The sequence below is a fragment of the Anguilla anguilla genome, chromosome 1 (genome assembly GCF_013347855.1).
Source record: "Anguilla anguilla isolate fAngAng1 chromosome 1, fAngAng1.pri, whole genome shotgun sequence".
In the NCBI taxonomy this organism is placed as follows: domain Eukaryota; kingdom Metazoa; phylum Chordata; class Actinopteri; order Anguilliformes; family Anguillidae; genus Anguilla; species Anguilla anguilla.
This window is the reverse complement of record NC_049201.1, coordinates 51,850,040-51,877,882: the sequence shown is the minus strand read 5'-3', so window position 1 is coordinate 51,877,882 and position 27,843 is coordinate 51,850,040. Positions and strand designations below refer to the sequence as shown.

The window sequence follows — 27,843 nt, the reverse complement described above, 5'->3', positions numbered from 1 at the left end:
TCTCTGATCTGCCCTCCTTTTATGTCACTTGGAGACACATAATGTAACAGTGAGGGATAAGGTGACACGGCCAAGGCAGAGGAGGACTTGAGCAGTGGAATTAGAGAGAAAGAGAGGGGAGGGGGAAGCACCAGTGATCATTAGTAAATATAATATAAAATGCCAGTACGTGGGCGAGATGTTCCAACCCCCCCACCCACTCACCCTTTTGAAACCTCCATAATGAAAAAACATTCAAGACAGCGGCTAAAAAAAAGGGGGTTGCACGCGTGGGGGGGTGGGGAGGGGGAGTTAATGAACGGCTTAATGCTCAGCTCAGAGCGGTATCGAGCGAACAAAGGTGAAGTTCTGCTCTTGTCTGTCTGAACCCGGAGAAAAGAGGCAGGAGTCGAGGAAAAGGCGCTGTATCGCGCTCAAGGTCGGTCAGAGGGCTCCGTGTTAAGAATCCTGTGGCTAGGTGCTCTGACAGGGGAGTTTGGAGCACAGGAGCACAGTCCACATGCAGGGCCCCTTGCGGTTCACACACATACACACATACACACACACGCATGCACATGCATACACACATATGCGCGCACATGTACACACACACACACACACATACACACGTGAGTACACGCGCATGCACATGCACACACACACACACGTGCGCACATGTACACACACACACGATCACACATACATGCATACACACACGCGCGCACACGCATGCACATGTACACACACGCACATAAACACACGCACACACACACGCATGGGCATCCCACCCATATGGCTCCAAATTCATCACGGCCTAGGCACACCGGCGTGAAAAAAGACTGGCGAAATGCAAAGGGATGCGGCTGCCCCAGCTTGTGGTAAAACTGTAGCGTGTTACCCACTTTAATTTTCCAAATACAAATTAAATCCGCACTAAGTTGACTTTAAAATCAATAGTTTCATTTAAGAACCACGCGATTTAACAAAACCAAGAACCAGCTGGTCTGACAGATTGAAGAGGGAAATTAATCATTGGCTTTGGGGGGTTAAATATTCGATTTGACTTGTATATGGAGCAATGGATTGTCAGAGGGGAATATGTTGAAATTAACTCCTGGCCTATTAAGAATCATGTTGGCCAGCTTTACAAGTGTTCCCTCTTGCAATTCAACACACCAGGTTAACACTGACACCAAAGAAATGAATGGCTCGAATGAATTAGTTATAAAAGTCATATAGCCAAAACGTATTTCTTTTCGCAGTCCACATTAGCATCTGTTGGAACATAGCTAAAAAAGGAAGGAAACTGTAAAGAAAAAAACCCTACAGATTATGGACATTGTTAAAACAATAATAACAAAATACATTGTCAGAATATTGAAAAAAGAACCTTTTTATCTCTCAAATGACATGTATTTTATTTACACAGCTAGATTGGTTTGACAACATCAAACATTTAGTGCCGTTCCTCATCTTTGTCAGAAACAAAGGGATCTAGATGTATTACTCATGTTAACGGACAGTCCGTGGCTTCTGAAAACGCAGAAAAGACCTGATCCAGTTCCAGGGAATTAATGAAGATATTTCCTCTTCGGTGCCAATTTGGAGTGGAACAAATACGGGAGAGACAGAGCATGCTGGGGTCAGGTCTTTTCTGCCTGACCCCCATTTAGCCATTGTCTTACATTTACAAATAATGGACACATACTGTCTCACTTCCATCAATCAGCCACTTAAAACCCACTGAAATATAGTTTAGGGGTTGCAAATTACACTTACAAGGGCTTTCTGACTTGGAATAAATTAGCTCGATATTAACAAAGTGTCATTAACCTTATGTAAAGTAACATTCACCAATGATGAATGCACCTTATTAGCAAAAAGTAGATTGTTTCCAAAAATGAACATTTAAAAAAATATATCTGAGGTAGCATTAAATGATCTGCGCATTAATCATAAAACAAAACCCTTTAACCAACCCGTACAGAAACTACAGTATACGGATTGTTATTTCTCCTTCGATCTAATTCTGTTCTGTCAGGAAAACAAAAGGGTTACACTGAGAACTTAACAAAACCTACTGTTTACAGTAGAATGTTTATTTCCCAGAAGTGTGAACAAAAGGCAAATATGTCGACATCCGTGACAAAGTCTATTTTTGAAAGTGATATGAATAACCTTATCCCCCGCCATAGACAAAGCAGCCTTTTAGACAACACAGCTTCCAAATACCCAGAGGACACAGCGTTAAGGAGAGACACGGTTATATATTCCGATCACTGCAGAACACCTGTACTGTGTCTGGTGCCTCAAGTCCTGCCATCCCTTGTCCCTTCTTCAGCCCCTTGGGGGGGGGTGTGGGGGGATCATGGCAGACCATTGAATGCCAGCCCCCTGTTTTTTGGCATACCTCTCTTCACTGCGGCTCTCCCCTCTCTGGCATCTGCCAGGGAAAGTTTGGAGCCCCCAGGCCTGACCCTCAGTGTAACCTACAAGCCACACACAAAGGGCCCCCCGCCTCTCCCCTTGGCCTCGACTCTCCAAGCCGCCTGTCACTTCACATCCGCTTCCAGGCCATCTCCACGCTGGCAGAAATAAATAAATAAGCACAAATAAAATAAAAATGAATGTCTTCCTGTCAAGAAAAAAAGAACGGAAGCAGAGAGGATAACCGTATTGCTTGTCGGACATCTCTGTTCATTCCGCCCTTCGAGGCATAGTAAACACCATACTTTCTTTGCCAAAAGAACAAATGCCCGGTCTTCCCCCCGACCCCCCACCCCTACGCGGTGCATTATCCACTCGCTAGGCCCTGTAGCCGCGGGTCCGCGGGTTTCCCGCCCTGGCTACTGGAGGCGATCTGCGTCTTTTAAGCAGATGACTGACGCTGTCAGAAAGCCTGGCAATCACGCGGCCCCTGTGACGTTCGGCGGCAAACGAGATGTGACACGGCGGTGGTATCTGGCTCCTCAGCGCCGAGTACATTTCGGATGGCTCAAAGGGGCTTAAAAAGGAGAGCTAATAGAGCAGATGTCAGAGGGAAATCGGGAGAGATGTATTTTTAGAGGGACTCCTGAAACCTGTCATATTGAATTGAAGAATTCCCCCAACGCGGCGGAACTGCTCTCTCTCCCGCTCACCGTCTCTCCCGCAACTCCTGGCTGGAAATGATAACTGCCTGCGGTGCGTGAGCTACCACGAGGGGCCTCTCTCGCCGCCGCCGCCGCGCCGCCCGCCGCGTCCGCGCTCCCGATCCGAACCGAGCGCGACCGCGAACGCCCGTGTTCAACGCAAGCCGAGGAAAGAAAGGAAAAACACGATCAAGATATCTGTGGGGAACCGAACGGATGTCTTCTGTTTTATAACAGGGTGTCTTTAATCTACATATGCGAGAGTTAGGCTGTGGGGAGCAGGCAGGTGAATAGTGTGGTGGAGTCAGATTTTACAACAGCTTTAAGGAGTGTTTCAGATGTGGTCAAAGCCACAGTGCTGAAATTAAATATTCTCAGACCCTTTTCTCTCTCTCTCTCTCTCTCTCTCTCTCTCTCTCTCTCTCTATTTGCGTGTGTGTGTGTGTGTGTGTATGTGTGTGCGTGCGTGTGTGTGATTTGAAAGGAAAATCGCATGTGCACTTTAGTATGTTACCTGTAAGTGTGCAGTGTTTCAGCGGCACAATACTGATTACTACAGCTGATGTGTTGCTATGTTACTTCCTTTTCTCATTTCTTTTATGAAACCTGCAGGTGACCATTAACCTCTCTGCTAAGAAAATTATGGAGACATTCCTGCCTTAATGTTATCTACAGTACCAGCGGCACAATGTCAGCCATTTTTCACACTGGGGCTCCTCTTACTATTGTGCGCCATCTACTGGCAGTCATAAATTTGACAGCGTTGTGCTTTTTTTGTATGCATGTATTAGTCTCAGATTTAGCTTGCATGTGAAAATGTAAAGTACTGTAATTCATCAGGATATATATTATCACAATTGTCTTTCCAATTTGCACTAACAGGGCATATTTTGACCAAGTCATGGGAAATGTATTATACGCATACTGACCAACCTCTTTTTTGTTTCTTATGCTGTGGTTGTTTAGACCAATTGTCAACTATAGGATTTGTCTTATTATAAATATTGTTAATAAGTAACTGGTTAGATGGAATATAAGGAGAAGGAGGTGGTCTTTGATCATGTCAAGAACTGTTGCTTGTTTAAGGGAAGAATGGGTATCAAAAATAAAAATAGATTAAAAAAACAAAACATAAAAATTGATTTAAAAAGAAAAATGAAATGAATGAAAAACTGTGGTACATCCCATGCTGGGGAAGAGACAGCAACTCATTTATTTTTCTTTCAGGCAACTCTGTAGCATTCACAAACAAGAACTGACACCAAAATCATTCAAATTGCACTAAAGTTGTTGGCATAAGATGAAACGGACAAGCTACAAAACAGGGTAAGGCAGGTCTTTTATACCTTACCACCCAAAGTTCCACGAATTACTACATTCCTCTTGCTAAGAAATATGTAAAATATATAAAGATATAAATAAACAAAATGAATAGTTTTACTATACCAAAACACCCATTGAATCACAGATTCTTAAAACAGAATTTCTTCATGTAAGTTGCAATGAGCACTTAGTCTTATGCTTCTACAAAAAATATAATCTTACGAAACTGTTAGGCTGCAGGTTCAAATTCACTGAACTGCGCATAAAAAATATAAATTAAGAATAATCATAATCATAATCATAATAATAATAATAATAATAATAATTTATTATTATTATTATTATTGTTGTTATTATTATTATTATTATGCTCAAGGCCATAACATTTTCTAAGTTTGGGTTCATCCTTTTTTTGCAATTACATTTAAAGTATTTAGCAGATGCTCTGATCCAGAGCAATTTACACAGCTTATATATTTTTATATATAAACAATCAATTTAGCTGGAGCATGTTCACAATCAAGTTCATGACGGGGAGAGTTCTTACCACATCATTACGAACACAAGTACAAATAATTATAAAGTCTTTACTATTCTCCTAACATGGTAGTATGGCAGAACATGTTGACCACACTTTTATGGGTTTTAGTAAATTATTTTACTTTACCGAATGGTGACTTCAGTAATCCATCAATCAATAATTGTGTGCACATAATGTAATTTGAGGTAATAGAAGACATTCTTTCAAAAATGAACTTTATCCATTTAACTGGCTGAAGTTTACAATAATCCTTAATAGCAAGTCAGCAATATAACTACCTGGATGTGAAGATGACCATTATAGAACTACAAATATAGGCATCAACAAAGAAAGCAAAACCACCTGCAGCTCAGTTTGCTTCTTTATACATTACCACTGATCTATATTATCTTGGGCATTTTTGTCCACTGTAGTTACAGTACATATGAGTAAGCTGTCAACAGTGTGTTCATTACTATTTAATATAATAATTCTTAATTTATGAGTGAGCAAGGAAATACAGTAGGCAAAGTTAAGTAGAGTAAACAGCATAGAATATGTTTCTATGCTATGTGTACCTTAACAACTGGGGAGATTGGAAAGTCACTTAGCCTAAACTATCTCAATGTTGCCTAAGCTGGGTAAATTGCAAACGATTATGTAATTAATTCAGTTTAAGTTTCACCGTTTCTTTAACTTCGTCTTATTGTCAGCAATTGCCTGATTGTCAGCTTTGACCTATCTATCATGTCAAATATCTGTCTGCATACATATAAACTATTGTGTGTGTGAGGACATTAATAAAATATGAATATTGGTGTGTGTGTGTTTCTCTGTATTTGTTCAATGTTAATGTTTACTTCATATCTCAATGTTGCCTAAGCTGGGTAAATTGCAAACGATTATGTAATTAATTCAGTTTAAGTTTCACCGTTTCTGTAACTTCGTCTTATTGTCAGCAATTGCCTGATTGTCAGCTTTGACCTATCTATCATGTCAGATATCTGTCTGCATACATATAAACTATTGTGTGTGTGAGGACATTAATAAAATATGAATATTGGTGTGTGTGTGTTTCTCTGTATTTGTTCAATGTTAATGTTTACTTCATATCTCAATGTTGCCTAAACTGGGTAAATTGCAAAAGATTATGTAATTAATTCAGTTTAAGTTACACCCTTTCTTTAACTTTGTCTGATTGTCAGCTTTGACCTGTCATGTCAAATATCTGTCTGCATACATATAAACTATTGTGTGTGTGAGGACATTAATAAAATATGAATATTGGTGTGTGTGTGTTTCTGTGTATTTGTTCAATGTTAATGTTTACTTCATATTTCATGCTCATAGACACCGGTGCCTTGATGTGGTACATTGTGTTGTGCTGGCCTAGCAGGTGTGTTGGTACTGGCCTCACTCTGTACACTGCAGCCCATTATTCCAAAGGGCAGCTTTCTTGAGATTCAGCAGGAATGTTCGCAGGAAGGTGAATTTATTTGTCTGCCGTTTATATATTTTTCCGCAGCCCCTGCCCATTTTTTCTGGCATGTATATGGCGGCCATAAAGATGTGATAAAGATTTGAATCATTTGGGGACCAATGCAAACAATTCTGCCCACTTTTGACTCTATGTTCTGTTTAAATGTCTTTTTCTGGAGTTTATTCCCAGATAATAAATGTCCAAATATACACAAAAAAACATGCAAATCCAGGTAAGGTTTAAAGAACAGATCATTCACATACAGTATGCAATGTGTATAAATAACCTGGGGAAAGTGCGCTACACTTTCATGGTATGAATATGTAACTCACATTCGTACGATCGTTTTCGCCTCATTGCTACCATCCCCTTAATCTTTTTTTCTGCTTGGCTTAAAGTATTTCTGCATTCAGGGGATTGTTACAGTAAGTTTGCACCACTTTATAGACTTGATGGAGAATACATTAGCTAACCATTCCCAAGGGTATTTTGGACTGTTTCTGCAAAGTATTACGCACACTAGAAATGGTTCAGGTATCATTTGAATGAGCATAAATAGAGGATTACAGATGTACCATCACAGAGTATTCCCAATAAAAGAAATTCAAACATTATTATGATGATAATTGCTATGAGTTTTACTCCTATAATTATATTTAATAATAAGTAAGTCTACTGATGTCTGTTGTACCTGCCAAAAATGTATAACCAAATAAAATGCCAATATAAACTATGGTTCTATTTACTACATTGCGAGGCCAGGGGGTAAAAAATGAATTGGTTACTAGTATCCATACAAAACACTCAAGGTTGAAACTTTAGTCTCTTTCCGGATGTCCTTGTAAACTACATTAAATGTTTTTTTCTCCTAATCAGTCCTTCTGGGAGTAATTTGCATTTCCAGGGTGAAAGATTCCTGTGTGATTGTCTAGTGCGGCCAAGTAACACTGTTTTTAGTATTTCTTTTTTGTATGTCTATCTTTGTATGTCTGTCTCTCAGCAAACTGTGGGCAATAGTCTGGCTCCTATACCATAATTTGGGGCTCTCAGCTAATACCCACAATGAGAAAACATTAAATGATTCACATAGAATATTAGAATCAAGTTACATATATTCTCCATAATATCATACTTTATTCCCCTGGATATGTTCATTTGCATTTGGAATGTACTTCACTTAAAATGTTTCAGTGCAATGCTTTGCATATCACAGAATTAATGTTTCTAACAATAAGTTACCCGTGGTCAGTAAGTAAAAAGCACCAACAATGTAATTCAGTACAACTCAGTGTAAAGAGTTTTGACTTGTTTTTATGACACCGAGTCTATTAGTCAGGAAGTGTTGAAACAGATGAAAATGGTATTTTTATGAAAATATGTGGCCCGAGGATTCAGACACTGGTTCCAAAGTATGCAAAGAAACTCTCATTTCAATAGAATGACTGGTGCAGTGTTCAGCTGCTTACTAAAATAGATCCTGTCTCTATATTTATCTCCACATTCAGTGCTGACCAGACCAATGCAAAGGGAAGACATCAATCAAATTGCCTGCAGCTGTACCACCCTGTAAACTAGCCGTGCCAAACAGACGAAGTGGAGTGCGGCTGGGCTCGGTTAGTACTTGGTTGGGAGACCTCTTGGGGAAACCAGGTTTCTGTTGGAGAGCCAACAGAGGGGAACTCTTCCCTCTGGACCAATTAAAATCAATTCCCCGGCGCAGTGATGAGGAAACTCTGCTGAAGAAGGTGCCGTCTTGTGTGTGAAACCTAGCTTCTGGCTCAGTGTTGGTCGTTAAAGATCCCATGGCGCTTATCGATAGAGTGAGGGTGTGGAGTCCCGGTCAAATTATCTGACTCTCTACACCTGGCCACCTAATTATCCCCTTATTGTTGATTGGCTATGCAATCCTTTGCTTTCCCTTCCATCTTGCTTCTGCAGGTTGTCACTGTAAAAATGCTCTCATTTTCTCATGGCGTTTTCCAGATTAAATTGAAAACCCTTGACACTCCGCCTGTTTGTGGGAGGAGTGAGTTCAATAGGCACACACAGTCCCCTGTTGCATTGAACATATGGGAGCAGAAGAGCCTACTTAAATTTTGGACTTCAATTCCACCAGCTCTGAACTTCATTTCCCATCAGCACCTCAGTGAAACATTGCCTTTCCCTTTGCCATTAAAGCAGGGGTGTGCAACAAGGGTGGGTTCGTTTCCAGATTGTGTGTCAACCTCTGCTTTTGATTATTTAATTGGCTCAGCATCTTAATCTGACATTTGTATAAGCACCAGTGGCTACGATAGACTGCAGATGTATCCTATAGATTTTATTGTTCTCAGGTACAGGAGTGAACTAATGTAGTTTATAGACCTGTCAGAAAACTGAAACAAAGGTAATTGGTTGGAACGATAAACCAACATGCAGACCGGCCCTCCAGGACCAGAGTTGTGTACCCCTGCATTAAAGTATCATCTTCAACAGGGCTCACGAAACACATAAGTACATGATGCTCTAATAGAGTCACCCCTAAGTTTCAAAGAGATCAATTCAGTGTAGCTCACCATATAAATTGCATAGTATCTATCTAATCTAATCTAATATCTCAAAATATACAAACAGTAAATATGGACTATGCATGTATACCATTTATTACAATATTTGTGAATTGTGAACCTGTAAAGTTTTCAACCTGTTGGAACAGTAAAACTTGTTGGCCATGCCATGGTCCGTCTTATAATGGGATGCTTCCTATGCTCAAATCCAATGTCATTCAATTTAAAGATAAATATTACCTATTTATTTTGGCTGCTAGTCTTTGGTATAAAGGTTTTCTTCATTCTCTTCATAAGCATGATACTCCTGTCGCTTGACATTCATCCATATCTTTGCAGATATGGAGGTCAGACAGTGTGTGTCCATGTTTTTGGTGTTTAAAGTGCCTGTGAGATTTTCATCAAATATCAACTCTTGATTATTTGCTGAGGCAAAATATTACTGGTAGCCAAACCAACAGGTGTTAGTAACAGTTCTTTCAAACCCACTTTATCTCACTCTTGAATGTACTCCAAAGGCATGTACCTAAGGTATTGACAAAGTTTCACTGTAATTATACCCAGACAAAAAAAAACATGGCATTTGAATTCCATTAACAGGGTAGAGGGGAATCCGCTTGTTTAATAAAGAGGAGGGAATGATCAGTTATTTATACGAATCACATTTGATTAAAACAGTTATGTTAGCCCTTGGGAAACTGAAATATTGTGAAACATTCACATCCATTGAACTCATATTCTCCTCCCCTGTCTTCAACCCTCTTCTCTTGTAGAAAGACTACCCGTGGACAGCTGGCAGCGGAGAAGACACATTTGATAAATTATATATCCATTTGATTTTTGGTGACCATGTCAGAAGCATCTAAAAGCAGGGAAAAGATGCTTTCCGAATCACAGCTTGATTCTCTACCCGTGCCTTATTTCCACTGGATGCGTGAGTACAGGCCCAGACCCCACTTCCTGTACAGTTAGCACAGTCCAGGCAGGGCCGTGTTTGTAACGGATCCTCAGGGCGGGCCTGGCCTGGGCGTACAGAGAATCTCTGCCCCTGCTCCCCCACCACCATCTCCGATTGTCCATTAAAGCACAATGCCTTTCAGGAGCCTTAATCACAATTCCACTCAGCTCCCATTGAAATACTTCTCCTATCACAGGTGCCAATAAAGAAGGCCACTGAGAAAATTACACCGGAGTTTAAGCCTCCCCGCTAATAACATTGGCACGGACACTTTGCCGATATGCATTTAGTGCCCAAAGGCTGCGGTCAGCTCGGAGGGCCGGGGCAGAGTGACGCGTCCTTCTTGAACCTGTCCGGTCGGGAGATTGGGCTGTCCGTCAGCATTGGCTCCTGCCATCTCCCATGATCCCCCCAGGATGTGTACAGCTGCTGCAATTACAAGTAACACGAAGTGATCCGGAGAGGTCCCCCCCCCACCCCCCCAGTTTCCCCCGGCTACAGACCGTGTCGTTTCACCCTTGCACATCAGCGGGGTCACTGTGGTACCAGCGAGGTACCTGTTTCTGCCCTGCGAGCGTTTTTAATACATACTGGTTTTTTTTCTCTCTCGGTGCATTCATATGACCCACAGTGCGTTATCACATTAAATAGGTGTCATACTTCGACGCGGAGGCTCCCTCCATCTTTGTGGATGCTGGCGACCAAAAGGAATGGATGAGATATGGGAGCAATAAACCAATAACTGCGGTGCAGTAAAGGTTACTTTTCTTCTTTAAGGAGTCGTTTGTTTTTTTAACAGCAGACAGAAACCTAAAAGCCATTCAGAAGGGCTGCAGGAGGAAGTAAACCATTTGACAGACGTGTCAACATGAAACAACAATTAATGTTGTGCATTTTTTTTGTTTCTTAACTTTTTTTAAATCACAAAACAACTTTTTTTAGTTCTGTAGACGTATGACTAGAAGTTGACAACAAACTATTTTAAATTCAACCAACATCTGACCCGATGGCTTAAAATTACGTGCAAGCAATTTATTTTCCGTGCACGCAGGTTTGATAAGTTCAGAAATGTTAGTTATGAACTTGCTAAATGTCTTTTTGAAGGAGAAAAAAATTGAAATGAAGGACCAGTGTTGACTGATTCCATGCCAAAGTGTATTACATTTAGCTTGGTATACATCCCTTAAATTTGGGTCCTTAAAAGATCCCAACTCCCCAGCACTGGCTATGCATATAACTGCCCCCATCCCATTATACCCATTGTTCTATACTCAGTAACAACATTTCATCACTGTTGAATTGGCAAAGCCTACTCATCTCTAGTGAATGGGTAAAAGCAGATGCCACCCTTCTTTTTTGACAGTTTTATCCTCTGCACGATTCAGCCTTGACAAAAATAGATATGTTCATAATGGGTCTACGAATGAAAAGCGTGAGACACATTTATTTGTGTGACGTAATCTTAAATTATCCAGTCTCCTTTAATCTCCCTCGGTGCCAGTGTCAATTGGTAACAAGCTGACCGATACAATAGATTGCAAGTGAAGGGGTTTAGGTCTGCGTTCTTTGTTTCCCCGAGTCCTCTGTTGTTCTGTTTCACAGATTTTGTGGCGGCGATGTGAAGCACTGAGGGATTTCTGCCAAAGTGTTGCATTAAGTTTAAGCTGTAAAAGCCAGCCACAAGCATTAGCCGTTAAGTATCAGCAGAAGGGAAATTAATGTGGAGGGGTTGGGGGAGGGAGGAGTATGAAATGTCATTAATGTTAACTCTAATCACTTTTTGGCTATTAAGCACAAATTAGTGAAGGCGATGTTAAATGTCACAGTATGTCCTGGGAATCATTTTCACTTTTAAGAATGGGGGCTCGCTGAATAGGTTCTGATTAGCATACTTTAGATCCAGCTAAATCTAACACAGGGTGATATAAGTCAGGCAGTGCAATGGGACAGCGGCACGGAATGTTAAAACACAAATGTACTGGAGGCGAGTGAAATGTCTCATTGTTCAGGTTCAAGGTTATTCTTGAGGTTATCCGTATTTAGCGGGAAATGGTGATGTGGTTCTTATAATGCTCTTAAGTTAACCCTTCCAGCTTGGTGTGAAAGCAATCGGAGAATTAGAACATGTCAAGGAAAATAAAGCACTTGAAAAACTGAACTTACCAGCTCACGACTTCATGACACAGTTTAAGTTTGCCTAATAGTTTTGCGTTTGAGGTTTTGTGGAGTTTTTAAAGACATAGTGTCTATTTTCAGGGTTCTGCTCCACACTGATGTCACTTCTGTTGACCGGCTTTGCTTGCTGTCATTATAGCTTGTTTCGGTGAACGTTTTTGGTGATAGCTATGGCTAAGGCTCAAACAGATGTGCAACCAAAATATTTGCAGAAATTTAGTTATTACTTAACAGATCATTGTAATTATCGCTTTCTCTTTGCAGCCACAAATATATTTCTTTCATATATGTTTCAACAGAAGTGCATTTCAAGGATAAAAAGATAACACACATCTAAAAATAAACACTGTCTGGTTAAAATAAAATTATAATTATTACGATTTTTTTTAAACGAACCATTTGTTCCAGCTCTCAAAGACCAAATGACTACAAAGGAGTCACAAGACAATGTGCAGAGATGCAACGAGAGAGCTTCCCATTCTTTTTTTTTCTTCTCTTTTTGTCAGCTGTTTCTGTGTAAATAACATTTGATATTCATAAACACCCCTTTCCATTCATTACTGTCAGAGTGGTGGAAAGCGAGAGGCAGAGGTCACACACTGGAGGTCTACCTCATGCAAAATGCCCTGTGGTAGCTGTCACTTGGGCCTTCTCCGTGAGTGCCCCCAGTCCTCTATTAGCAAGGCTCTGGGTCATAACCTTTTGTGGCATTTGCAATTCCAAAAACCTTTGATTAGTGCAATATTTACATATTCCACAGCGGAAATGTTCTGGTGTCGGAAGCACTTGAAGTGTTGTAAATTTGTTTGGCCTTTTGCCTGGATCGCTGGTGCCCTCGTCGCTAACGGGGCCCTGTTTGCTTCCCCCCCCCCCCCCATCCTCCTCCTCCTCCCCGCCCACCGCCCCCTCTGTAATACCGCGCCATTTGGTTGTTCGGGTGTTTTTGAATGAGGCCTGTGTTCTTTACCTTCCAAGGGACGTGAACTTTGGACCTGCTAGCGCGGGTCTGCACCCTCTCCAATGGGATGAGATCATGGCCACTAACACTGGGCTGAGATCGGGCCCAGATGGAACTACTAGGTACTACTGATGCCAACGCTAGCAGAAGCAACTGACCCAAGTTGTTTCTAAATAAAATAATCCTGATTTGGAATTCAGAGGAGGACAAACAGAGAGGTACAAAACTGGGGCACGTGTTAACAAGGCTATTGCATGAAATGGTTAAATGTTACATGTTCACCACTGTCACCTCACTTTTAGAGGATGCACTGTACAATGGTCTCTGTGGCTTAAATAAATTAAACCCTGGAGAATTCTTTGGATTGCGGGACTAAGCATGAATCCCTCACTCTTAGACCATCCTCTTTCAAACAAACTCTTTCCCAGAGTTACATTTCTAAAATTGAAAAAAAAAATTGTTTTTTTGTTCAGATACATATTATCTTCTTTTTAGACATGGATAGATGCACATTTGTCATTATGCTTTCTGTCAACGAGAAATTCAACTTTCCTCAAATAATTTTAGAAGCTGTTCTCAGGATTTTTATGAGGAATATTTCAATGACCCATCACTGACAAGCTTAGGCACGTAATTCGAGAAACATATCTGTATGCAAAGAATGTCATACATTAAGCACTTCCTCTTGACAAGCTTGTACAGGGAAGCACTCAAGTTCCGCAAGTTTCTCTGTGTGATGTACAGGAACTTGAGAGAGATCCATTTGTGGGCTGCATCATTATCCCCTACATCAAAGAAAGGAATTCATCATCTGTCTGTTGTGGAACACTGGAGCAAGACCTCTTCCAATTTTTCAGAGAAGGATGGGTGGATGACATTTTGCCCCCTCTAACCTCAACCTTGAAGTGTCGAGGCGTAGATGAACATCTCTCTGTCCAACAGTGTGGTCTTATGTCAAGTGTTCTCATTCAGGATATGTGGCATACCAACCTCTCAACTCTAAACCTGACCCTAGCAAAACCATAAATTACGCTTAAAAATAACTCTTAATCTATCTCACCCCCTATCGCTTACCTGAATCTAAACACATACCGTTAACTCCCAGAGGGCTTTAAGTAATATTTCTGTGACGGAAGTGAGCAGTTTAATATTCAAAGGGATTTTTCAAGGTCTCCCTTACTAAGAATGTGGCACTTGAAATTTCGGCCAACTTAATGTTTTAAATACCGCAAAATGCACTAAACCTTTGATGTTGGATATGACTGAAAATTACCTATACTTACTGAGAAAGACCCTTAGTGAAACTGGCAGCCGTACAAACCTGCAGTTACCTTGGACTGTGGAATGATCTTCTCAGAACTCTCTGGACCATCTGATATTTTAATGTGTCTAAAATTACAAAAACATGCAACAATATCCACAGTATTGTCTGACTGCCACAATGGCACCCAGACGGGGAGGGATGCTAGCTTATCTCCCTCAGTGACATTAATGCACCTTGTGCCACAGACAGGAGCTGTCTCAGCGAAAGGCTCGCATTCACCGAGAGGGAAAAGTCTCGGTTTCGGTGACCGGTAGCTGAAATGTCAGCGTTTGGGTGGCTGACGAATGATGGCAGTCAGTTCTTGTCAGTCAGTTCTCGCAGCCCGCAGCCTCACAAGCATTAATGTCACACACATTAGCATCATGCACCATCTGCTTTGAAAAAAAAAACAAATGGCAGACTCCAGTCAATTTACTCTGATGCTAAAAATGAAGAGTCACTCAAAATGAGTCACTGCTCCTGCAAAGATCACACAGCATGGGTGGGGGGAAAGGGAAGGGGGGTCAAATCCATTGGTCAGATTCGCAGCAGGTAAGAGCACTGCAACGTGGACTTGTACCATTAACTCAGGGCAGTGAGAGGGGTTGAGGTGGGTCACAAGATAATATTTGGGGAAAAAAAAATTCTACATTCTCCAGAGACATTTTCACCAGTCAAGTTAAACGCTGCACTCCTTGGTGTACATACAGTTATGTTTGACATATGCTTTGACATACAGTTTAATTCCACAAATTTTGAACATATTTAAACATGTTTAGGCAACCATTTAAAAGGGGTGAGTCACAGAAAATGCATTTGCTTATTCAGTGGTGGTTGGCTCAGAAAGTTCTGGAACCACTGCTTTAAGTAGACAGCAATGATGGATAATTATGACCGTTATGTGCCCAATTTCAAAACTGCAAGAGGGAGCCCTGAACATTTTTCCAAACTGTAGGAGCGAGACAGAAAAACATAGTGTGCTACCATCACTTTTCAAGCATAAAATTCATGTAAACAAAACATGAATCAGTATTACCACAGTATTTTATTTTTACTGTGTTGGTAGGATTAGTCATCCGCGCCGATTAATGAGAAAAGCAGATGCACAGTGAGTAAAAATACTTGCTTGAACAGAAATTCTTGTACCTGCAGTTTAAATGTGAGGCGTGAAGTCTGAGATAGAAATTATCAGACATTTATTGAAGTGGAAATTACTGAAAAGGGTGATTATTAAATGCAGGTTTGCAAATGATCACAATTTCCAAATTACGTGTAGGTCTGGTGCCCCCTTTTTGGCTGTATTGCGATGTGGATGTGGTTTGATTGACGTACAGTAACTGTTAATATAGACTCACTTCCATACATGCCTTAAATGGTAGAGAGGTCCTCCTGCCAGGTTCCTGCAAAGATCTTAGCCCCGCACAAATCTGCTCTGTATGGCTGGCATACTAGCAGAACGGCTAATATGGAGGAAAAGTTCTGCTTTAATTTGATGTACCTAACTGGACGAGGTCACAGATATGAAAGGAAACATCATAGCCCCTCCACCCCCTCCTCCCTGAAAGCCAGTCTTTGTGGCTTGTGCTCTAGATTTGGCACACTACTGCCTGTTTTTGGAATGAAGATTGGTCTTCCTGTATATAAGCGGTGTTGCCAGAGATACAAAAACTCAGCCAGACATCTGCCGAGAAGCCTACCAGAAATCAAATCTCATTTTTAAAATATGAAACGCAAATCCCGTGATGAATATATTTTGTGACAGCGCACGGCGTTTAAGAGATTTCATCATTATACGGGGCTATTTTTATTTCACTGCAATTAAAAATTGAGTTAAAAGTAAGTCTTGAAGGTGCTCGAAAAGACCTTCGACTGTGAACTAAATTGTATTTCAAAGCATTTTGCACCTCATTCAAAAGTCTGCTATTGCAAAATGTGTAAATCATACTCTTAGGACTAAAATTCTTTATTTCAAAGGTGGATTTTTTTTAGTATTTCAATACATTTCAGTCTGCCACCATATGAAAGTAGGTACTTTTTCACATCAAAGCAAAAGGGAAGCTTTCTGTCTTGTGACACAGTAACCATGATGTCAGTGGGTGTCCATATGGCTGAGAGAGAGGTGATTTTCTCCAAAGTGCGACACTGTAGTGTGCATTTCTACAGCCACTATAAAACAACTGTGCAAGAGCTTCTGCTACTGGGAGCTGTACAATGCGCCCGAGTGCTTTCTGCTGCTCTTACTGCAGTTTCATCTGCATTCCTATTTGTCATTTGTCACATTATTTTATTTACAAGTGGTCATAATGAACGTGGTGGTAGTGGACAGGGGGCCCATATTGTGGGGAGGGGACTTTTTGCGAGGTGTATGTGAGTGTGCTTATGTAATGGAGGTATATTCAGTTTGTGCTGTGTGTTCATTGCAGGTAAGGTTGTCTGTTGAACCACAGAAGGAACAGGTTGATACAATTCTCTCGAGCTTTGTTGAACCCTTTCACTGTTAATCTATCTAACCCATGGGGAGGAGCATAAAAAGAGCCCTTTGTGAGTGGCAAAGCTAGGCCTGACTGCAGGCAACAGCCCATCTCCTTATTGCTATGGCTGTCCAGTTACTGTGAGACTCACCTTATGGCAGCCAAGGTACAGTACACATGCACACGCACACACACTCACACCACACGCATATGCACATGCACACGCACACATGCTCACACAGTCACGCCACACACATATGCACATGCACACACAATCACGCCAAATGCATATGCATATGTACATGCACACCCACTCACACATACTCACGCACACACACATTCACACACAAACACACACACACACACAGACACTCATGCACACGCACACACAATTAACATTTTATATATAAGTGTATATACATGGTCAAGGCACTTCACTGCATGTTCAATTTTTATGTTTGAACTACCATAACAACAGCATTGCGCTTAGGTGTTCAGCCTTGTATTATATAAACCCTGACCTGGTTCTGTTATCTTGTGTTTGCGGTTCTTTCATCAACCACAAATACCTGCAAGCGATGTTGCCGTCAGGTGACAGAAATGATTTCTCTCAGTCAAAAAAGGCTCTTATTCATCTTTTAATGTGGAAATTACATTGCCATTGGAACCACATACAAAACAACTGTTCAGACATGAGAATCAGGAGTATCAGGAGAGGTAGAGAAGTTCTTATTGGTAACAGTTTGTCAGGTGGAAATTGCAGAATGTTATAATAAAAAAGAAAATGATGGTGTTGCATTTATGCTGATCCATTACGACATGATAATTATTACAAAAAAGAAAAAATACAGTTTTAAATACTATTAGCTAGCAAAGAACTAAAATCAAATCAATACAAAATTTCTCTGAAACACGCGCACACGCACAAAAAAATCTAAAATATAATAAACCTAGCCAGGTTCTTTGGAATGCCACCTTGCCTACAACTGAACAAACCCTATCTATAGAGGAGACATCAGAGACTAGCTGCTGTTGTACAGTCCCCTTGTATCTGGGAATTCTGTAAGAAAGACGTACGCGTATCCTGGTCGAGTATACCGCACACCCATAAACCAGCTCCGTTGGCTGACACTGTCTAAGCACTGCGCCTTTTCTTCTTTCGCTCTTTCTGTTTTTTTTTGTCTCAGATACGTTAATTATATGTTATTGATTTATGGATGTAGTAATTTTGTCTCAGATGTGATTATTTGCCGTTGGTTTCAGCCGGGAATGGTTAATGGAATGTTTTAGACAGCATACAAATTCTAATCATGTATATTCAGAAAAATCAATGCTCCATAGAGGTTGGAGCCAAGAGTCAGATGTAAATCTTAAATGTAAAGTGTGCATGCAGAGGTTAATGTATTTCAGTCAGTAAAAAAGGCAAGTCTTTAGTACACTGACTGTCGTGTGTATGTGTATATATATATGTATATATATATATATATATATATATATATATATATATACACATATATATATATATATATATGTATATAATCTTCCATTAATACATAGCAATCAAGTGTAATTTATTCATAGATCTACCTCTTCAAATTGGGTTTCTAAAAATGCACATTTTAATGAACCTCTCACACAAAATGCCCACATTAGAAATTATATTCAAAGTACTTGGGTATGGAAAAGAAAATGAAATAATGAAAGCTGAAATTTTGTTAGTTAAGCACTCACACCCCTTTCACCTCACCAAACGCAAGCGAAACACAATAAATATTAAAGCAATATCATATCTTAAGTGCACCGAGGCTTACCAACAACTGTTTGGTATCTGATGCTGTAAAGGGTTTGGTTAGACAGAAAGAGGAGAAGACATCACCCTCTCTCTGTTTCTGCTTAGTCAGCACAAGGCCAGTAAGTCATAACAACAAGCTAGAATAAGTCTATGGTAAATAATGTACTTAATCAATAACAATAGCAAAATTGTTAAATCAGTTCATACCATCCGGTATGTAAATATACACAGTTACAAGTGCATAATTTTCATTTTTTGTACTGTAAGCACACCTGTATGAAAGCATACACATACTGTATCTACACAGTTACCCAAGTGATACAGAAACTATATCATCATTGTACATGTAAAAACTACCGATGTCTCAAAATATATATAAAGATATTTGCATGCTTGGAATTTTTTTCATTTGTTATCATACATTTGTGGAGCTCAAAAGTAGCTCATAACGCTTTTATTAAAAAATAATTTAATTGGTCAGTTCCTCTCTCGCACCGTCTGTCTCAAGGCATGTCGTTTTCCGTAATGCATTAACCCGATGCTGCATGTGCTACCTGATATTACTAGACAACAACAGGTACAAGATAACTGTAAAATAAATACCACTACGGTGGTCTTATCATTGCATATACCACATGGCTTTAAGTACTCACATGTCTCTGAGGTAAACAGTATGTATTTCCCTCATGAAAAAATCTTCATATTCAATTGTATCTGGTAGCACATGAAATCGATAATATAAGGAATATATTATGAAATATATCGCAAAATATGTCGCCTGTCAAAATACATCTGTTATTGCTTCTTCAATATGCTACGAATTATGCAGTTGCAACATATGCATTAAATTACATACACAAAAGCAGCAACAAAAAAAATCTGTTCTATTGTGTGCAGCATTATTAAAATATATTCCTTAAATTTTGGATTTCACATTTTATGATTCAGTGAGAGTTCCCAAGCCAATCAAATGCATGTCAAATAGCAGGGAATTAATTGAGGGAAATACACAAACAGAAAAAGCATCAGTGAATCATGTCCTGAGAAAATGGGAAAGCTATAGTGAGCCAGTCCACATTAATATTTTCTAATAAATCAATGTTTAGTTTTGCAGGGTCGGACCCATTTGCTCCAAATCTTTTTTAGTCACAGCAAAAAAAAAAAAAGAAAAAAAAGGCAAACACACTCTCATTCTAAAACGGCCACCGGACCTAAACGAGAGTTTGGTGTCACCCTTCCCTCTGAGAGAACGTGTTCACAGCGATGAGCACATTGTTTTTCAAATTCAAGCAGGTGCTCTTAAAGCAGAAGTTTAATTTGTTTTCTGAAAAAATTAAAAGCAAATTTCGCAAAGTTCCACGTCGGGTGTGAACTGGTCTGATGGCTTTTCAAGTTTGGTAAAATCCTTGGCGAATCAAAAACACAGCGGCCGAAGCATCACAGCCGTCCGTGTAAACACGTGCCACGCCCCGGTCTGGGAGGGCTAGTGTTTTTTGGGGTTGCTATCTGAGGTGTTTGGTTTCGTGTCCTGCCTCGCGTGAATATCTGTAATCTAGAAAAAGAGGGGAGGGGGAAAGAAGAGAGAGAGAGAGGGACTAGAAAAATAGCAGAGCAATACCCCAAACTCGGGTCATGTGATCTCTAAGCAGTGATCCATTTCACAGTGTCATTGTTCCTCGGACCCTTGATAAAGGTTTAATTTGTCTCACGTCCTCAGGGCAAAAGCAGGTGGAAAATGTGACTCCGGTCATCCCAGGGGCCGGGGACCAGGCCCCGCGTGCGAGCGGCCTGGCTGTGCTCAGTTGGCCGGGTTCCTTATTTGTCTGGTTGTTACGGTCAGAGCGTCCGCCTCCCGGTCCAGGGCGGTGCTCTCGGGTGGGAGGGGGCAGTCCCGGTCGCCCGGGCGGTCCCGGTCCTCGTGGTGGCGGGCGAGGTCGCTGCCCCCGGGCGGGCGGGCCCTCCCGTCGGGGTACTGGGCGTTGTCGAAGGGGACGCCGTGCACGCACATGACGTGGGTCTTTAGGTTCCCTTTCTGAGAAGCGCTGTATGGGCAGAGCTGGCACCGGAACGGTCTCTCGCCTGCACACCCAGAAAAAAAGAGAGAGAGAAAACTGCAAGGTGAGGCGGAGGAGGGGTGGAGGAGGGTGAAGTGGGGGTGGGGGTGGGGGTGGGGGGAGGGGGTGGAGTTGGGGTTGAGGTGGCAGGTCAGTCAGATCTTTGGCTTTTTTTTTGAAGGGAAAAAGACAGATTAGGTTAGCAGAGGAGGGTGACAGCACATTTGAGACTGACGGAATGGGCGACAGGCCATATGGTGACGGCTGACTGTTTACCCCGAGGGGATGGAGCAGGCTTCACTTTTCTCCCCATTTCTTTTTTCAGCTGTGCTTTTGACAAACAAGAGCGGGAGCTGGCTCTGTTCGGAGACTGTCACTAGGGGAGGGATCCCCTTTGTTTGAGGTTTTTCGCCATCTAGAGGTGAAACTGAGATATTACCACTTCTTTGGGGGAGCTGTTCAGCAAGTGCGAGAGTGAATGTGGGACAAAACCATTTCTAAGATGGTTAAAAATGTTCTCACTGTGAATGTCACTTTCATAACCACTGTGCAAGACTACCTGTTTCACTTGTTTAGCCCAAAATGGGATTTTATAATTATAATAATAATTACACTTGCACCAAACTATTAGTTATATGTAGTCACCTACATACGAAGGCCTCTATTCAGCTCAACCACAATTTTCTTTCTCCTTTGCCTTGCAGCCACAACTTTACTTCATTTCCTACGCACTTGTGCTTAAAAGAAACACTTGTTTGTATTCATTGCCTCAGAGTTGGGGGCGCTGTTGTTAGACGGAATCGAGGCCAACGTAATCTCGTCAGAGGAGGCCGAGGTCTTCGTCAAAGCGAGAGGAGGGAAGGGGCCTGACAGCGCCTCGGCCCTGCTTCCTGCACACGCCCTTTTCAGTGTTGAACAGGAATATCGTGGGCTCAGCGCACCAGGTTTAATTAGACTGACCTACAATGCCTCTTAATACATCCCATAAATAAGCAACGCACACCTGAACAAAACAAATGAGACTGCCATTTAATTGCACCTCGTTATCGTTTTGAAAAATGGGCGAATTTCCACAAATTAATCACAATTAATCAAGGTAATCTCGAGCAGGCGATAATGCGGCGGGTTGAGCTGTAAGTCTGAGCCCAGCACCTTTATGGCTTTGTGTCCTGTGAGGAAAGTGAAATCTCGCACAGAAACAACACACTAAATTACACTAAAGGTTATTGTCACCGCGTAGCACTACCAACAATAGATTTAATTGGACCTTTCCGCCGCTCCTGTGTTCATCATTCATAACGTCCGATAAATGTAAAAGTATGATTAATTAAGAGAACGGTCCCACCGTAAGTGCAGACCTGGGACTTTCTGAATGCTAGTGCAGATATAATTTATTTTATCTGCACTGGGTCTTTTTTTTTTCCAAAGAAATGTTTTACAGGTTGAGGAAAAAGTCTCTGTTTGGCTTTTGAGTTAGTTTCTCTTTTTTTGTGGCGGGGTGGAGGGGGGGCCGTCTGGTTGTGGGGTCAGGTCACCAGGTGGGCCGATTTTAGTTAGGTACACATTGTCGCACAGAACACAGAGGAGCATGGGGTGGGAACAAACAGAGAACATATGACTGTAACGCTAATAAATATCCCAAAACAGAACTCAGCCAATCAGAACAGTGATATGCCTCTGAGAACTGTACTCGGTAACAAGCTTGTGAAAACAACACACAGAAAATCGTAACATAGCAATACGTACCAAAAAATAATTCAGCTAATCAGAACACCTGGCCATAGTCATCCAGCCAATCACATTCACGGATGATATTTCAGTCAACACAGAAAAGTGGGCGATCGGGGCACAATGATTTGAAAATGAGAGTGAGGATGGAACTACTGTACAATTCCTTCTCATTCCTCTAACAAGAAACTTTTTGATATTTACTATGTGCAAATTAATTGTGTGGTCTGAAAATGCGGCTGCTTCTAACAGGGAAAAAATGCTGTGAGATAAAAAAAAAAAAAAGTCAATTAACAATTATGAAGTTAATGACAAGCCATTTAGTCTGAATGTCACGGCTAATCCATTTCTCATGTCAAGTAGCACCACTTCTGTCAGAATTTAACAATCCACTTCACATTGCGCGAGAGAGCGTCTGTTATGATAGTCGACCTCGGAGCGTCGGGAATACAAAAACAGGCGAAAGCTTAACGACGGTTAATGAGCAACGAGCCGCTTCACTTTCGATAGGCGACAACGTTCTGACCGCAACCGTGCCTGTTCTCTCCGGTCATGCTGCCTCGACATCTCGTATTTCACTTATCGTCACAACTCGCCGGCAGACAAAACGTGCGGCACACTCAAAACAAGAGGACACAGCAAGGACTCCGTGAATTTTTACTCAACTATTTATTTGACAGGTTACAATGGGCAGATTTCAAAGTAGATTATGAGAGTATTTCTGGGCCAATAACTTCCACATTCTGAAAGGCCTAATTATTTTGTGAGAACCCTTTTTACAAAATAAATCTATAACACATCAGCCAAAAGACTGGATGAACTTTACTATCTTTAAGAAATGTTGGAGGTGGGAATCAGTACTTCGCCTGTGTATTCAAAACCATAAAACGTTTAATTAAACCCACTGGAGTCTGCATTGACTGCCTCGGTCAATCTCTGAGCTGATATAAAAATCAAGGAGTATGTTTTTTGGCATGAGATGAGCACATCTTTGTCAATATATCTTGGGGTGTTGATGTGTTAGGGAAGTGGACAGGCTCGATATGTTGCAGGTTCAAATCCCTGGTGTGGCACTGCTGTCGCAACTTAGAGCAAGAGAAGAAATCCAAACCACTTCAGTCAATATCCAGCTGTTCAGATGGACCACAGTCTGGATTCCATCACCTTGTACTTAATTTATAATTAAATTCCATTCGTCTTTTCAGTAATGTTTCAATCCATATTTGTCCTGAACTTTGATTTTACAAATAAAAGCTACTTTATTCTAAACGCACGTGAGAAATCAGCAAAATCTTGTGAAAACTGTGTTGAAAATGTAGCACTTTCATTTTCGCGTTTTTTTGGCAAAATCAGAGTTCAGGACAAATATTGACTGAATCCAGGCCGACATGTAAATGATCAGAAATGGACACCACCCTGAAGAAAAATAAATGATGCACACAATGAGGTAAGAAAAACAAAAAACAGCAAAAGACATACACACAGACAGGAAACTGAAATATCCAAATGAACGGTGATGGAACATACTTGTTTCGGCACCTCGGAGGGAGTGGGGTGAACGTCAGTACCTCGGAGTCCGTTGGACTCAAATAACACTGTGGGGAACAAGGGGGCCGGTTACAAATCTAAGATTTTTCAGTCAGCCAACATTTTTCTGAGACTGTTATAGATTACCATCACCAGTCACCAAAAAAAAAAAAGATAAATAAAATAAAAAAGAGAGAGAAGGGAGAAGGTCGCCCTTGGACTGAAAGCAGGGATTTAACATGACACACAGAGCTGGAGAGTATGCTAATGGAAGCCGGAGGGCCCTGCCCTTTTTAATTTGGACATTTACGCAGAAGAAAGCCATCACTGCCAACATTAATTACGCGTGTGTGCGCGCGGCGGCGCGCGGAGGCTTGTCCCTGTATTACTTACCATTTGGCCTCTGTCACTTTGCATCACGCCGGCCTCCCCGCGCATCACTCGCACTCCCAGCGCAGAGCTCACCGATAGCGCCGCCGCTAAGCCGAGCGGAGCGCTAAACGTGCTAACGGTGACGGCGGAGAAAAGACGTCTCCCGCGCCGTCGCCGTGACAGCGTAACCGTAACCCGGCCGTAAGGGTTGCCTCCCCCGTGACCGTTGACAAAATTATAAAGAAGACGAGACGGGTCGGGAGGGGGGGCGGCGTGGCGGGCAGCGGGCGCGCGGGGGGGGAGGGGGGGGGGGTGTGTGTGCTTTGGAACAGAGACGTCGTGTGCAAATGGAGACATATGCTGAAATGGACATTTGATGTTCACGGTGCTGGTGGCAATGCATTTCATTAGCATGCGCAATTACATCTCCCTAATTGACATCTGATTAATAATGTATACGATTTCTCACAGGTCAGCATCACAGGAAAGCGAGTTCAGAAAAACAAACTGGTGCTGTCGGCCAAGGAGAGAGAACACACGCACACACACACACACACACACACACACACGCAAAAGTACACAAGAGGAGACTCACGCCCTTATGCAACTATACTCCGACACACACACTCTGTTACTCTCTCTCTCACACACACACTCACACACACAAAGACAAATATACCAAGATATATACATCCATAACATTTCACTCTATTTTCAGGTGAGATGCCAGTTATATTGAATTAAACACTTCCATGTCAATGAATTTGATTTATACCAAAAGATTGAGACATAACATTTTATTTTAAAATGAAAAAAAGATCCACATCAAAAATATGGACATACAGTATGTGTATGTCTTTCTGTGTGGCAGTGTTGGTCTGTTTACATGTATGTATACTGGTCTGTGTATGTGTGTATCTATGCATTTATGTTATTTGTGTGTTTGTGCATAATTCTTGCATTTTTTCCCCATATTTTTGCAGGTGCATGTATGTGCAGGTGTGCATGTTTATTCAAATGATCTCTGTGGACGAGTTTGTGTGTGCGTGTGTGTGCAGGTGTGAACATTTCCATATTTGTGTGGACGAGTCTGTATGTGCATGCGTGGTCACACACTTTCGGCTCTGTGCACGTGCATACGTGCGGGTGTGTGTGCGTGTGTGTGTGTTTCTCGTGCGAGAGCGTGCAGGTGTGTGTGTGTGTGTGTCGGTGTGCGTGCCGGTGCGTGTTTCTCGTGCGTGCGTGTACGGGTGTGCAGGTGTGTGTGTGTCGGTGTGCGTGCCGGTGCGTGTTTCTGGTGCGTGCGTGCGGGTCCTGCGCTGCGTACCTGTGTGGGACCTCATGTGCGTGCGGAGGTGGCTGGGCTGACTGAAGCTCTTCCCGCACTCCCGACAGATGTAGTCTCCCTGCCGCACCAGTGACCTGAGCGCCCCTGCGGTCGGCGGGGAGGGGGAAATGAAAGCGCGGAGTTAAAGGAGCCGGCGCGGCGAGCGGGCGAGCGGGAGGCATCATTAGTATGTCTAATGTGTCAGCGCGCGGGGCTACCTCCGGGGCCCGGACAGCCACTGTCAGGCCGCATCAATGCAGACCGTGACAGCCGGACACGCGCTAGGCCCCGGCGCCGCATAAATTACAGCCAATTAAAACGCGTCACCCGTGATGTTCCCGCTCCAGGACCGGGGGTGTCACATGTCAGGTGTTCCTCTCTTTCTTCTCCTCCTCTCTCTCTCTCTCTCTCTCTCTCTCTCTCTCTCTTTCCCTCTCTCACTTGCTGGATGCTCTTTGCCAGTCGTCACCCCGGTTTGGCGCTGACATCGCGGCCAATCAGAGTGACACGGGTGTGGCGGGAGGAACAAGAGCCCCTCCCTCCCCTCCCCACACACACACACACACACACACACACACATTTCCCCTCCTTCCCGCCCCCCCACCCCGTTGTTGTACCTTTCCCCTGGGGACAAAACACAGAGTGAAAGGCGTTCCCCCCCCGCCCCCCCGTCGTGTCGTCAGGAAGCGCTCTGCGTCTACCTGCCTGCCGGTGCCGTGGTGACCCTGGGACCGGAGCGGCCCGGGTCCGGGGACGAGAGGTGGCAGTGACAGAGAGTGTCACTGGCAGCCGCACGCAGCCCCCCCCCCCCCCCACCCCCCCAGTCAACCCCCTCTGGCCTCACTGAAACCCCGCTCCCCGAGCCATTAGCATTCATGGCGACGGAAAATAAATAAATAACTGTAAAATGAAATAAATAAACGCTAACGAAAGGAAGGGCCCGACGACAAAAAAACAAATCCCCGTTTTCAGAAAGGTCACGTTATTGCATGTGACTCAAAGGGCTGGAGAGGACCGTGATGCTCTCTCCCTGGACATGTGAAGGAGACGCCGTCCGTCCACAGAGCTTCTCCTGCTTGAAGCGTGTACGGTGGGGGGGGGGGGGGGGAGCACGCTCGCCAGCTTGTCTCATCTGACCGGAGGAAAGCGATGCTTTAAGGGGGGGGGGAGCAGAAACGAGGATTTCTTAAATGCCATTTTTTTAAAAAGCAGCTGGTGGCTTAAGTGCATTTTTTACTTCCCTCGTGACGACGCTTTACATATTTGTGGCGCGGGGCGGAATGCGACCCCTTACCCACCCGGCGCATCAGCGCACTGACGCTGTTCACCGACGCCGTTCGCCGCCGCTGGTGACGCGGGGAGCTGCAGCCGGCTCTGCGCGCTAGCCCGCGATAAAACATCGCTCAACACCTCCATTAACCTTGCGAATCAGAATCCCTCCTACACGTAGGAGCTGGGGGAAGCGGGGGGCTTGGGTAGGGTGAGGGGAGAGATGTGAACTTCCTGTGAAAATGCTCATCTCCTGAATTATTTACACAGCTGTCAGGATCAAGACGTCCGCCTGCCCGTCAATCCTTTTCTCCCCTGCCCCCGGGGGGCTCTGGAGCCTCGGGGGCCCTGTCTGTGCAGGAGCCGCTGAAAACTCACTTTTTTTGGATGACAGAAGGCATCAATCGCTTTTAATCAGCAAACCCGGAACAGCAAGCCAGGTTTCATCCGAGCAAATTTGATTAATATCAGTCGAAGTCATATAATCTACAACCATTTCCTGTCAGATATTTTTAGCCAAAATTACCTAGTGCCCTCCACTCACTCGCTCACTCGTTTGCCCTTAGCTCTGAGCTACGCAAAACATAAAAGTGTTTGCTTTTGGTTTGGCGACTTCTATAATCACCAACATTACCTAGCCTAACTGTACTGCCAAATGGTAACTGAATTCAGTCAGATAATAACGTCTTGCAGTTCAATTTTCCTTCTGAAGGACGTATGCAGTATGTACCTGGTATCTATTTTAAGTTTCAAAATATGTCTACATGACACAGAACATCATCTCCTAAGCTGGGTGAAGGGGTTTAGGATATTTGCAGATTTAGGACATCCAGCGAAATTAACAGTGAAACCTCTTCAGAGATTCTGACCATCAATCCATCGCGATTTGATTAATGATCCTTTTAAACGGCACTGACTAATCATTGTGTC

The 27,843-nt window shown here is 42.6% G+C and overlaps 1 protein-coding gene across 7 annotated transcripts in view; it reads right to left on the bottom strand.

The window, feature by feature from the left end:
- Positions 1 to 17,464: 17,464 nt before the first annotated feature.
- Positions 17,465 to 27,843, bottom strand: part of znf516 (zinc finger protein 516) — a 47,857-nt gene continuing 37,478 nt past the window's right edge. For 5 of the 7 annotated variants that reach the window (XM_035381731.1, XM_035381724.1, XM_035381751.1 and 2 more), the window contains 2 exons: positions 25,645 to 25,749; positions 17,465 to 20,715 (listed from right to left, as the gene is read on the bottom strand). In XM_035381731.1, the coding sequence (XP_035237622.1) occupies positions 20,435 to 20,715; positions 25,645 to 25,749 (386 nt within the window). In that variant the 3' untranslated portion in view covers positions 17,465 to 20,434. Of the gene's footprint in view, positions 20,716 to 23,945; positions 24,014 to 25,644; positions 25,750 to 27,843 lie in introns of all 7 variants that reach the window. The other 2 variants (XM_035381772.1, XM_035381761.1) reach the window with 2 other exon arrangements.